Here is a 13199-nt window from a genome sequence, read left to right as displayed (position 1 = left end):
TCACACCAATGAGAGACCATTTAAATGCTCTGACTGTGGGAGTGGTTTCAAAAGTTCTCGGGAACTGATGATTCACCAGCGCATTCACACTGAGGAGAGACCGTTCAGCTGCTCTCACTGCACAAAGAAGTTTAGAACTTCATCCGACCTGCGGAGACACCAACGAGTTCACACCGGGGAGAGACCATTCACCTGCTCGGTGTGTGGGAAGGGATTCACTCATTCATCAAACCTGTGCAGACACAATCTCACTCACACCAATGAGAGACCGTTTAAATGCTCTGACTGTGGGAGCGGATTCAAAAGCTCTCAGGATCTGGTGTCCCACCAGCGCATTCACACTGAGGAGAGACCGTTCAGCTGCTCTCACTGCTCAATGAGATTTAGAACTTCATCCAATCTGCAGATTCACCAGCGAGTTCACACCGGGGAGAGGCCATTCACCTGCTCTGTGTGTGAGAAGGGATTCACTCAGTCATGCAGCTTGCAGAAACACAAAGCCACTCACACCAGTGAGCGACCATTTAAATGCTCTGACTGTGGGAATGGCTTCAAAAGCTCTCAGGATCTGATGTCCCACCAGCGCATTCACACTGAGGAGAGACCGTTCAGCTGCTCTCTCTGCACAAAGAGATTTAGAACATCATACAACCTGCTGAAACACCATCGAGTTCACACCGGGGAGAGACCATTCACCTGCTCGGTGTGTGGGAAGGGATTCACTACTTCATCCCACCTGCGCAGACACAAAGTCACTCACACTAATGAGAGACCGTTTAAATGCTCTGACTGTGGGAGCGGATTCAAAAGCTCTCAGGACCTGGTGTCCCACCAGCGCATTCACACTGAGGAGAGACCGTTCAGCTGCTCTCACTGCACAAAGAGGTTTAAAAGGTCATCCAGCCTGTGGGAACATCAGCGAGTTCACACTGGGGAGAGACCATTCCCCTGCTCTGTGTGTGGGAAGGGATTCACTCAGTCATCCAGCCTCCAGAAACACAAAGCCACTCACCCCAAGGAGAGCCCCTTTAAATGCTCTGCCTGAGAGGCCGGCTTCAAAAGCTCTCAGGAACTGATGATCCCCGAGCACATTCACACCGGGGAGAGGCCGTTCAGCTGCTCTCACTGTTCAGGGAGGTTTAGAATATCATCAACACTGCTGAAACACCAGTGAGTTCACACCGGGGAGAAACCATTCACCTGCTCGGTGTGTGCGAAAGGATTTACTCGGTTATCCAGCCTGCCCAAACACAACATCATCACACCCAGGAGAGACCCTTTAAATGTGGGCGTGGCTTCAAAAGCTCTCGGGAACTAATGTCCCACCAGTGAGTTCACACCAGGCAGAGGCTGGTCACCTGCTCTGACTGGGAAGGGATTCACTCAGTCAGCAAACTTGGTGAAACACCAGTGAGTTCACAAGTGATTACAGTTCTGGGATTATTCTTGTGAATCTTTCTTGCCCCTTCTCCAGTGCCTCTATTTCCTTTTTCTAAATGGAGATCACAAATAGAATGTAGAACAGCACAGCACAGGAACAGACCCTTCAGCCCACCATGTTGTGTCGAACATGATGCCAAATTAAACTATTCCTTTCTGCCTGCCCTTGGTCCATATTCCTCTATTCCTTGCATATTCATGTGCTTATTTAAAACCCCCTTAAATGCCCCTATCGTATCTGCCTCCACCACCACTCCTAGCAGCGCATTCCAGACACCTACCACTCTCTGTGTAAAAACACTTACCTCTCGCATCTCCTTTGAACTTTCCCCGTCTCACCTTAAGTGCATGCTCCCTGGTATTCGACATATCAACTCTGGGGAAAAGATTCTATGTCTCTTATTTTATAGACTGCTATCAGGTCTCCCCTCACCCTCCACCGCTATCGAGAAAACAACCCCCGTTTGTCAGTCGCTCACAACCTCCAATCCAGGCAGCATCCTGGGAAACCTCTTCTGCACCCTCATCAAAGCCTCTGCATCCTTTCTGTAATGTGGCGACCAGAACTGAACGCAATATTCTAAGTGCAGCCCAAACAAAGTTTTATAAAGCTGCAACATGGCATGCTGACTCTTGTACTCAATAAAGGCAAGCATGCCATATGCCTTCTTTAGTGACTAAATATTTGTGTGGCTAATTTCAGGGAGCTCTGGACTTGAACCCCAAGATCCCTCTGTACATTAACTGTATACTTATCCTTAATATTTGATCTCCCAAAGTGCAGCACCTCACACTTGCCCGGATTAAAATCCATCTGCCATTTCTCCGCTCATATCTGCAGCTGATCTACATCCCACTGTATCCTTTGACAACCTTCTACACTATCTACAACTCCATCTAGTTTTGTGACGTTTGCAAGCTTCCCAACCCACCCATCCACGTTTTCATCCAAGTCATTTATATATATCACAAATAGCGCAGGTCCCAGTACGGATCCCTGCAGAACACCACTAGTCACAGACCTCCAGTCAGAAAAACACCCTCACCACTACTCCCTGACTTCTATGGGCAAGTCAATTCTGAATCCAAGTGGCCAAGTCACCGTGAATCCCATGCATCTTAATCTTCTGGATGAGCCGACCATGAGGGACCTTGTCGAAAGCCTCACTAAAATCCATGTACACAACATCCACTGCTCTACCCTCATCGATCACCTTCGTCACCTCCTCGATAAAATCAATCAAGTCAGTAAGATGTTGACGGTGCTCCCACTGCAGTCCTGTGATGAAAATATAGACTGGTTGGTGAAATGTAGATAACAGGTAGAATTGATATCTAATGAGGACTTTATACTTTAGAATTGAATACAGGGCTCATTGTTACTAACGGGGAAAGAAGGGTTAAAACCCTTACCCAGAACCCTCTTCACACACACGTGGACATCTCTGAATCTGACACACACCAAATGGAACGTTACACAAGGGGCTGGAATTCACTGGAATTTCTTAACAACCTTTCAATAGAAATGTCCTGGTACCGACTGTGACAAAGGACACAACAGACAGCAAGAACCAGGAGGAACCTTTAACCCAGAGAATGTTAATAACCTTGTTCAGGACACCAGTGCCAGGCACAGGAGGATCCCAGGAAAAACGGAACATTTAATTTCTGTCTGTTTCACAATTCTAAATGACTGATTCTTTAACAAAGGAATGTTTAAAAACAGCATTGTGATATTCCAAGGTCAGTGTGTCTGGGAAAGGGGCACACTGATGTGTTTTTATTTTAAACAGGATCCATTGAAAAGCAGCTCTGGACGATACGAGCACCTCCTGACCGACTTTCAATTCATTTCAAATCACCCATCACTTTCCGTGGAATATTCTTTATTCTTTCCTGGGATGTGGACACTGCTGGCAAAGCCCCAGCACACGTTGCTCAGCTCCTAATTGCCCCTGAACGGAGTGACTTGCTCGGCCATTTCAGAGGGACAGTTAAGAATCACCCACATCGCTGTGTGGGTCTGGATTCACATGTAGGCCAGACCGGGTAAGGATGGTAGATTTCCCTCCCTAATAGGAGCATTAATAGGGTGAACTGGATGGGTTTTTACAACAGTCGATAGTTTCATGGTCACCGTTACTGAGACTAACTTTATATAATTCCAGATTGATTCACTGAATTCAAATCCCACCAGCTGCCTGTCCCCAGATCCTTTCCTGGATCTCTGCATTACTCGACCAGTGACATTCCCACCACCTCCCCCTGAATGGAATATTCCACAACCCCTTAGTTAAACAGGAAGGAGAAAAGAGAAAGGCTTTGACCTTTGGCTGACCTCATCACCAACTACAGAAACCTTAAAGCTGACCATTCTGTAAAAGTTTATAAACTTTATTTTTATAAAACAGAGTGAGAAACAGGTGAAAAGTAACGATGGACATTCCGACTGACATCAGAAACATTGATTGACCGGATAAACACTCACTGCATCACAGAGCGATCCTCAACCATTAAAGAATTGACCCACAAGAAGGAATGAGAGAGCCTTATAAAAAGGGGCAGGAGTTTACACAGAGAGGTGACACCCACAGCTGCTCAGGATAATGGAATTCAGTTCAGGAAGGGGATAAAGTGAGAAGCTTTTGTGATTCAAGGTAGAAGTATTGAACAATCTGGAATCAGTGCTTCTCGAGTTTGCTGACTGGCCGAACACTTCAATTAATCTCATCATAAAAACTCCCAATGTAAATAACATGGATTTGACTGACAAATGTTGAAGTGTTGATTTAGACCCACAAGTTTCAACTTCCCATTTGAGCCTGGGGTACCTTTCTGTCTCTGTTGCTCGTGTCAATGACAGCCAGGCGATGGAGCTGAGGGCAGCATTTAGCTGAGAATAGCGGGGCCTGCACCCCAGTTGGGAAACTGCCCTGGGGGTCGCACTAATACAGAGACAGGAAGGTACTGGAGAACTGACTGGGAAATGGGCCTCCAACCAATCAAGGCACCAGAGGAGGTGACCAGGGCTGATGGTGACCCCCCAGGGTTCAGTGTCCCTGTGTCCAAAGCGGGGAGTCACAGGAACAGGGGACAGAGCAGCTGAAGAGAAACCATTTGTGTCCAGAACATTGTGAACATCCTTTTACTCTGGTTGTCTTTGATCCTCAAGTCATTTTCTGTTTGTTTTAACCATGTTCTGTTTCATTAATAAACTTTTATCAGTAAAAATATTTGATTGTACTGGACTTTTCCTGATGAGATTGATGCACTTTAGGGAAAGTGGGTGAGAGGGGTTGGCAGGCTCTTTAACAGAAAGTGAGTCCCTCTAAGGTAATTGGCAAAGGAGCCAGAGAGGGAGATGAGACTTTATTATTTGAAACAGCGATGTTAGAAAATGGGGTTCAGGGAGTCAATTAATCCTTTCTCCCCTTTTCCCAAACTCTGAAATGATTGCCAGTGATAACCCTTATTGGTGACAGTGGTTAGATTTTATTCAGTATCAATAAGAGCTGACACAGGCTAATGTCTGAGCAGTCGTATCAAAGTGCAGCAGCATTACCATTACACTCTGGGTAGAAGCAGCATCTCCACGGAAACGCTCCCTGCTCTGCCCCAGATGCCATGGCACCAGTCAATGCAAAATGTAAAACCTCGACTAATCTCTGTGCTCGGGGAATCCCTTCTCATACTTTTTTACATCACAATGTCTATGGAGACTGATTTAACCCAATCATTGCCCAGCTAACATTTGAACGGACCAATTACAAAACCTGTCATTGAACCATCTGTACCTGCCCAAGCCACGTCAAACTCTCAAACAATTGTCTTCCCACGCTCCGTCCCTGGTACAGGGAGTCAGCATTCCCATGCCAAACAGTGAAAACATGATGGCCTTGACACCCTGGTGTCATCCAGGATTCAAGGCACTCTTGTTTTCTCTGTCCTCCGGGAGCTGTTTATCTCCCTGCTCCCACACAGCAAGTTGTCTGTTCTCAGCTCTGCTGGATTTCTGCTGAAGTTTGGCCCCTTTTACACCTTTCAGATCAATAAAACATTTGGTCAATGAAGATCCAAACCACAATTTCCCATCCTGTCACCTGTCAACCATCCTTACCTAGAGTGTAATCACAACAGGAATAAAAACAGGAGAAGTGTAACAATCAAATTCAAAATCAATACACAGCCAGTCAGAGAATTTAATGTTCACTAATTAGCAAGAAAACCCAAAGTAGGGGGTCCCCCAGGATTCTTACAGTCCACACCTTGAGGGGGAGGAGAACTCTCTCTCTGACCCCTCACTCAACTTCACTCCGTTATTTTCCAGTTCTGTTTTGGCCCCGCCTGGGGTAACATCTACTCGATCTTTCCTACTCCTGAAGGAGCATCGTGAGTTCTAGGTTACTCGTACATAAGGACAGATGCTTCAAGCAACAGATCAAGCATGGATGTAAAAGATTCTCCAGCTCTCTCTTTACCCCTATCCAAGTTGTGGACAGTTCTTACTCTGTATTATTTCTCCCAATCCCTTAATTGTCTCAATCTATAATATTACGCATTTTATTTTAATTTTCCTCACTTTGTGTCCCTGTGCAGTGTGTTTAATTGGATCCTGATTGTTTTGAACTCAGTTTCTCTCTGGAGTGTGTGTCAATGCGTTGATGATGTCACAATGTTGTCTCAATCCCCTGGCCACATGAACCATTTCATCTCCTGCTGTGTCTCAAGTAGCTGTGTGTGTTTGGGACCCGCTCTTCACTCCATCTCACCATGAATTTAGGCTTGCTATTTTTCACATGTAACAAATCACATCTGTACACTCACTCCAGTATCCCAAAATCATGTCACACATTCTTAACTCTCAGATGTGGCACGGTAGCACAGTGGTTAGCACTGCTGCTTCACAGCTCCAGGGTCCCGGGTTTGATTCCCGGCTCTGATTCCCGGCTCGGGTCATTGTCTGTGTGGAGTTTGCACATTCTCCTCGTGTCTGCGTGGGTTTCCTCCGGGTGCTCCGGTTTCCTCCCACAGTCCAAAGATGTGCGGGTTAGGTTGATTGGCCAGGTGAAAAAAAATTGCCCCTTAGAGTCCTGGGATGCGTAGGTTAGAGGGATTAGTGGGTAAAATATGTGGGGGTAGGGCCTGGGTGGGGTTGTGGTCGGTGCAGACTCGATGGGCCGAATGGCCTCCTTCTGCACTGTAGAGTTTCTATGATTTCTATGATTTCTAAGATGTGCTCATGAAATGACCAAAGTGAGTGTCTGTCTTTCTTATCTCCCCCTGTTATGGTGCTGATATTTCATGGAGTGGCCGGGCTTTCAAATGTGGATTTCCTTAAAACAAAGTTCATGAACAAAGATGTAAATATCACCAAGAGAAAGTGATCAACTTATTCATCCCATCTACACATTCCAGACTTTTACTAGAGTGTGGGTGGATACCAGATTGATATATTCCATTCAACCACATCCAAGGTGAGTTATTCCAATTCCCTTATTGTCCTGTTGTGATGTACTTCTTCCAACTAACCACAGGAGACCCAGGAACATGTTACAATAGTTTATTCATGCTTCAAGCCTGGAGGGAACTACCCCAGAGAAAGCTCTGGAAGATCACCCTCCTGTGATACAGCTCTCACAGCTCAAAGTCACAGCTCTGACACAGCTCTCGAACAGAGTAATCACAGAGACATCATTCTAATACAACTCTCAGCTCCAAGTCACAGATACAGACAGCTTACACAGTTATTCAATACACAGAACATTTAAAATTCCAATCTTGCCGACGTAGGCAGTTCTTAAACCTTCACTCAAACGTTTGTGAGAAAGTGGTCTGTTTTTCTAGAAAGTAAACAACCTTGCTGGCAAGTCTGCTGATGTCAGCACCTTGAGGTATTAGCAATTGATCAGCCTGTGATTTTACTCTAATGAGTGAGGGGTGAGAGAGTTAAATCTACCCACCCCCCACCCCCCACCAAATCCATTAATTCACTCTTACAGTCCAAATCTTTAAAACAGAAATTAAACATTCCCATTTGATTTCAGGTATTAACATATTCTGTTAGTTTGTTCTTTATTGTCAATGTCAGGCTGGGGTTGTTCCTCTTGGAGCAAAGGAGGTTGAGGGGAGATTTGATCGAGGTGGACAAGATTCTGACAGGTTTAGATAAGGTGGACAAAGAAAAGCAGTTCCCATTCGCTGAAGGGACAAGGATGAGGGGGTCACAGATTTATGGTTTTGGATCAGAGATGTGGGGGGTGAGGGGGGGGGGGGGGATGTGAGGAAGAATATTTTGATGCAGTGAATGGTAATGACCTGGAACTCGCTGCCTACGAGGGTGGAGGAAGTGGAGACAATAAACAATTACAAAGGAAATTGGATGGGCATTTGGAGGGTTTCAAACAGAAATGCTGACTAAATATCTCTGAACTTCTCAACACCCTGTCGCTCTGATCCTTGTGAAATTTGAAAACAGGTTTTTAGCAGCAAGAATCAAAGAGCATCAGCCCACTGGAGGCAAAATCGTGCGACCGGTTGACCATCTGTGAGAATGAACAAAACGCAGTCCTGGACGTATTTGAGAGCTGAATTGTAACAGCAGAATCCAACCCCTGGAATCACTTGTGAACTCGCTGGTGTCTCAGCAGGCTGGATGAAACTCTGAATCCCTTCTCACACACAGAGCAGGTGAATGGCCTCTCCCCGGTGTGAACTCGCTGGTGTGTCCGCAGGGTGGATGAATCTCTGTATACCTTCCCACATTGAGTGCAGCAGAATGGTCTCTCCCCAGTATGAACTCGCTGGTGTGTATGCAGGTTGCATAACTGAGTGAATCCCTTCCCACACTGAGAGCAGGTGAATGGTTTCTCTCCAGTGTGAACTCGCTGGTGTGTTTGCAGGGCATATAAATCATTGAATCCCTTCCCACATTGAGAGCAGGTGAATGGTCTCACCCCGGTGTGAACTCGCTGATGTACCTGCAGGCTAGATAGCCGAGTGAACTCCTTCTCACATACAGAGCAGGTGAACGGTCTCTCCCCAGTGTGAACTCGCTGGTGTGCCTGCAGGGTGGTTGCATGACCGAATCCCTTCCCACACTGAGAGCAGGTGAACGGTCTCTCCCCAGTGTGAACTCGCTGGTGTGACTGCAGGCTGGATAATTGAGTGTATCCCTTCCCACATACAGTGCAGGTGAATGGCCTCTCCCCAGTGTGAACTCGCTGGTGTGCCTGTAGGGTGGATGCGTGAGCGAATGCCTTCCCACACTGAGAGCAAGTGAACGGCCTCTCCCCAGTGTGAATTCGTTGGTGTCTCTGCAGGGTGGCTACAATACTGAATCCCATCCCACACCAAGGGCAAGTGAATGGCCTCTCTCCAGTGTGAATGCGCCGATGAGCTTCGAGATATGATGGGAATCTGTATCTCTTCCCACAGTCCCCACATTTCCATGGTTTCTCCATGGTGCGGGTGTCCTTGTGACTCTCCAGGTTAAACAATCAGTTAAATCTCACACAGAACACGGGTACAGTCTCTCCCCACTGTGAATGCTGCGATGTATTTTCAGGCTGTGTAACTGGTTAAAGTTCTTTCCACACTCAGTTCACTGGAACACTCTCACTTGGCTGTGTGTGTCTCAGTGCATTTCTCGTCACAGCGATGTTTAAAATCTTCGGAAGCTGATAGACCGGGCAAACATTTCTCCTTCTAGATTTAGAGCCTGATGATATTCAGGTCCCAAGGAATCGAGTCACTCTGTCAGATCCAGATCTGACATTTTAGATTTCTGTCTGTGATTTCTCCTCATCTAATATCCTGTAATTCAATTTAAGAAAAACATCACAATTCAGTACATGATCAAAATTCAAATAAGTCAATTCTAGTTTCTATGGAACATTCTTTAAAGACACAGTCATGGAGCATTAAACTTGCCCAGCAGGGCTTCTCGTATCAGCACACAGGCAGCTGCTTTGTGAGACTGCCAGCAGTACAGACAAGTCAGAGATAAGGGTGTTCTCAGAAGAGGGATTCATTATGATGGCTCAGGGATGGCTGATAAGATGTAGGAATTCTATGATTCTAATGAACATTCTTTTCTCTCTCATCCCCAAAAGCTGTGAATCTCCATCCCACACACTCTCCCTCCATTCTCACTCTGCTTTATCTAATATTCACCCTCCCAATTCTCCTGAAGGTGCTGATTGAGGCTGATTGACAGATCCATGCTCACTGGTTCGTGTCTTGGACATAGAGAGCTCAGAATCTCCATGCAGGCTGCCAGACAGATATATGTCTCTATGACTGGACTAACAATGTGTGGAATGAACAGACTGGATTCACTTCCTTTCCCTTCAGTTGCCAGGATCCAATGAACTGCACGCTAGCCTTTTAATGGTGGTTGCTGAAGAGATAATGGAGAATTTTGTTGAAATTTTTCTTAACTTGCTAGATTCCGGGAGAGTATCAGAAGATTGGAAATCAGCCAATGTGATTCCCTTGGTCAAAAAGGCAGAAGGCAGGGAACTATTGGCCAGTTAATTTAACATCTATTATTGGCAAGAAGCTGGAGTCAATAATCAAAGAGGAAATAGCTAATCATTTAGGAAAGCTGAATATAATCAAACTAAGGCAACATGGTTCTCAGAAAGATAAATCATGTTCGACAAATTTGCTCAATTTCTTTGAGAATGCAAGAGGAAGAGTAGATCGAGTTCATTCTGTAGATGTAGTGTATTTAGAGAGGGTGGTACGGCGGCACAGTGGTTAGCACTGTTGCTTCACAGCGCGAGGGATGCAGCTTCAATTTCGGCCTCGGGTGACAGTCTGTGTGGAATTTGCACATTCTCCCCGTGTCTGAGTAGGTTTCCTTCGGGTGCTCTGGTTTCTTCTACATTCCAAAGATATGCAAGTTAGGTGGATTGGCTATGCTAAATTGACCCTTCATGTTCTAAAATGTGTAGATTAGGGGGATTAGTGGGGTAAAAATGTGGGGTTGAGATAGGGCCTCGGAAAGATACTCTGTTGGAAAGTTGGTGCAGGCTCGATGGGCCAAATGACCCCCTTCTGCAATCTAGGGATTCTATGATTTCCAAAAGGCATTTGTCAAGGTGCCACATAAGAGGCTGGTGCATAAAGTAAAGGTCCATGGAATTGGTGGAAGTGTGTTAGCATGGATTGAAAACTGGCCGTCACATAGAAAACAGAGAGTTGGAATAAATGGGTCATTTTCAGAGTGGAAAGATGTAACCAGTGGAGTACCACTTGGATCAGTTCTTGGCCTGCAATTCATGATTCAATTAATGACCTGGAGGAAGGAACAGAATGTAAGGTTTCCAAATGATTCAAAGATAGGTGGAAGGACATGTTGTGATGAGGATATTTTGATTCTGCAGTGGGATATAGATAGATTGTGATGAAAACCTGGCAAATGAAGTTTAATGTGGGGAAGTGGGAGGTCATGTAGAAATCAAAAGGGAGATTATCTACATGGAACGGCACTGCAGGTGAGTGAAGTACAGAGGGATCTGGATGTTCTTGCACATGAATCACAAAATGCTAGCAGGCAGGTCCCACAATAGGTAAGAAGAAAAATGGAATTTTGACCTTTATTGCAAAGGGGTTGGAGTTTAAAAACAGGGGGGTTGTGTTGGTGAGGCCTCACCTGGAATACTGCGTAGTTTTGATTTTACTTAAACAAGGATACAGTAACATTGGATGTTGTCCAAAGGAGATTCACCAGACAAATTCCTGGGTGAGAGGGTTGTCCTATCAAGAGAGAATAAATTGTCTAGGTCTGTATTCCTTGAAGCTTTGAAGACAAAGAGGTGACTTTATTGAAATATTAGATCCTGAGGGGGGCTTGACAGGATAGACGGTGAGATATTTTTACAAGTGCGGAAGTCTCGAACAAGCTAAATGGTCGGTCATTTAAAACTGAGGTGCACAGAAATTTCTTCCCCCAGAGGGTGGTGAATGTCTGGAATTCTCTGCCCCACAGGTGGAGGCTGGATCACTATAAGTATTTAAAGTGGAGGTGGATAAATAGTTTGATAGATCGAGGGATAGAGGGCTATGGGAAAAGGCTCACAAAAGGAGTTGAAGCCGGCATAGATCAGCCATGAAGGGCCTGCTGGCCACTCCTGCGTCTATTTCTCGTGATCAGTTGCTGCAAATCAACAGTTTCCCCCCAGAATGAAAAAAGGAATGGAAGGGGGGAGTAAAGAAAGTGTTTTACTCACAGATGTTGGAGAGACAGGAGGAAGTTTGAGTCTGTCTGAAGCTCAATCTTCATTCAGAAAGAGAAGCAGCAGCTTTGCTGGGCCGGAATGAGCAGCTGAACAAGCTCATTGTGCAACTTCCGCATTCAGGCAATGGAGGAGCTTTGATTGGCTGGGGGACCAGAATCCTTCCGGTCCTCCAGAATGCCCATTGGCCAGAGCCTGTGAGAGGCAGCGACCGGAGCAGAGTCCTTCCGGTCCTCCGGAGTTCCCATTGGTCAATCCCCCGCAGACAGACAATGAGGGGCGGAGCCCCACGTGGGGGTGGGCGGGACTTTGCCCTCCAGCCGCGCTGAGCTGTTGTCCAATGGGAAAGGCTGGAAGACCCGGACAGACAATGGTCACTGCGCCGGCTTTGTCCGGGCCCCGCCCCACACCCGCACATGCGCATTCACCCTAAAAACTCGCACATGCGCAATTTTGATTCACTGTCTCTCCAGAATTCCCACTCACCTGAAGAAGGGGCTCAGAGCCTCGAAAGCTTGTGTGGCTTTTGCTACCAAATAAACCTGTTGGACTTTAACCTGGTGTTGTTAAACTTCTTACTGTGTTTACCCCAGTCCAACGCCGGCATCTCCACATCATGATCTCCAGCTCTGGCCAATGAGAAGAGTTGGAGGACCGGAAGGCCTCAGGTTTTCCAGCCAATCAGAGCGTGGGTTTTTCGCGTGAATGACGATAGGGCATCAGACAGACTGAAACTTCCTCCTGTTCCAACATCTGTGAGTAAAACACTTTGTTTTCTCCACCTTTCCATTGCTTTTCTCATTCTGGGGGAAATTGGGGACTTGCAGCAACTGAAGGGAAAGGAAGTGAATCCAGGGAGGGTGCAGATTGTGGAAAGGTTGGCCCAGGTCTCTCTGTGTTAAAGACATTGACATCCCTTGCTCCCTCAGCTTGACACATTGATTTGTCTGGCTCAAAGGTCCCTTTCCTAATGTTCACAATTAAAGGGCTGGTTTCCCCAGGAAATATCTGACATTTAAGGGGACTGTAAATTAATATAGGTTAGAGATATGTTCAGTATTGTCATATGGCAAGATTAGACATGTATGGTTCTGCAGTAATGTCCATTTATTATTATTTCTAATCTGTAATATCGTACGGTCGTCTGACATTAGTGTTTCTTTACAAATTTTTTAATCTCAAAATCATGATCCTGCTGTTGTAAATAAACCTTTCAGTTTTTTTTTACATTATGGCACCGGCTTGTCTACAAAGAGTCCTGTATTTGCTCCTTAAGTGGCTTACATAGAGGTTGTTTGTTTTTACTTTGGGATTTGTGGATAAAAAACTGGTTGCAGGTCAGGTGACAGAAGTTCTTTCATTTTCAGTTCTGAGATGCAGTTTAGTTTTAGAAGGGGCATCACGCTGAAAAGAGACGTCTCTCTCGCTTTCTCTCCCGTTTTATTTGGAAATTCTGTTGGTTATCTGAAAGCCAGGTCTTGCCTTCCTGAAGAAAATATTCTGCTGTTGATGGGTTAG

At 45.8% G+C, this 13199-nt stretch overlaps 1 protein-coding gene across 1 annotated transcript in view; it reads right to left on the bottom strand.

The window, feature by feature from the left end:
• Positions 1–7063: 7063 nt before the first annotated feature.
• The window catches only part of LOC144480723 (uncharacterized), a 62583-nt gene continuing 56447 nt past the window's right edge, over positions 7064–13199 (bottom strand). The window contains exon 7 of the mRNA XM_078200314.1: positions 7064–8921. Coding sequence (XP_078056440.1) covers positions 8058–8921 — 864 coding nt within the window. The 3' untranslated portion in view covers positions 7064–8057. The remainder of the gene's footprint in view (positions 8922–13199) is intronic.

The sequence above is a fragment of the Mustelus asterias genome, chromosome 30 (genome assembly GCF_964213995.1).
Source record: "Mustelus asterias chromosome 30, sMusAst1.hap1.1, whole genome shotgun sequence".
Classification (NCBI taxonomy): domain Eukaryota; kingdom Metazoa; phylum Chordata; class Chondrichthyes; order Carcharhiniformes; family Triakidae; genus Mustelus; species Mustelus asterias.
Note: the sequence above shows the minus strand (reverse complement) of the source record. Positions and strands in the feature narration are given on the sequence as shown.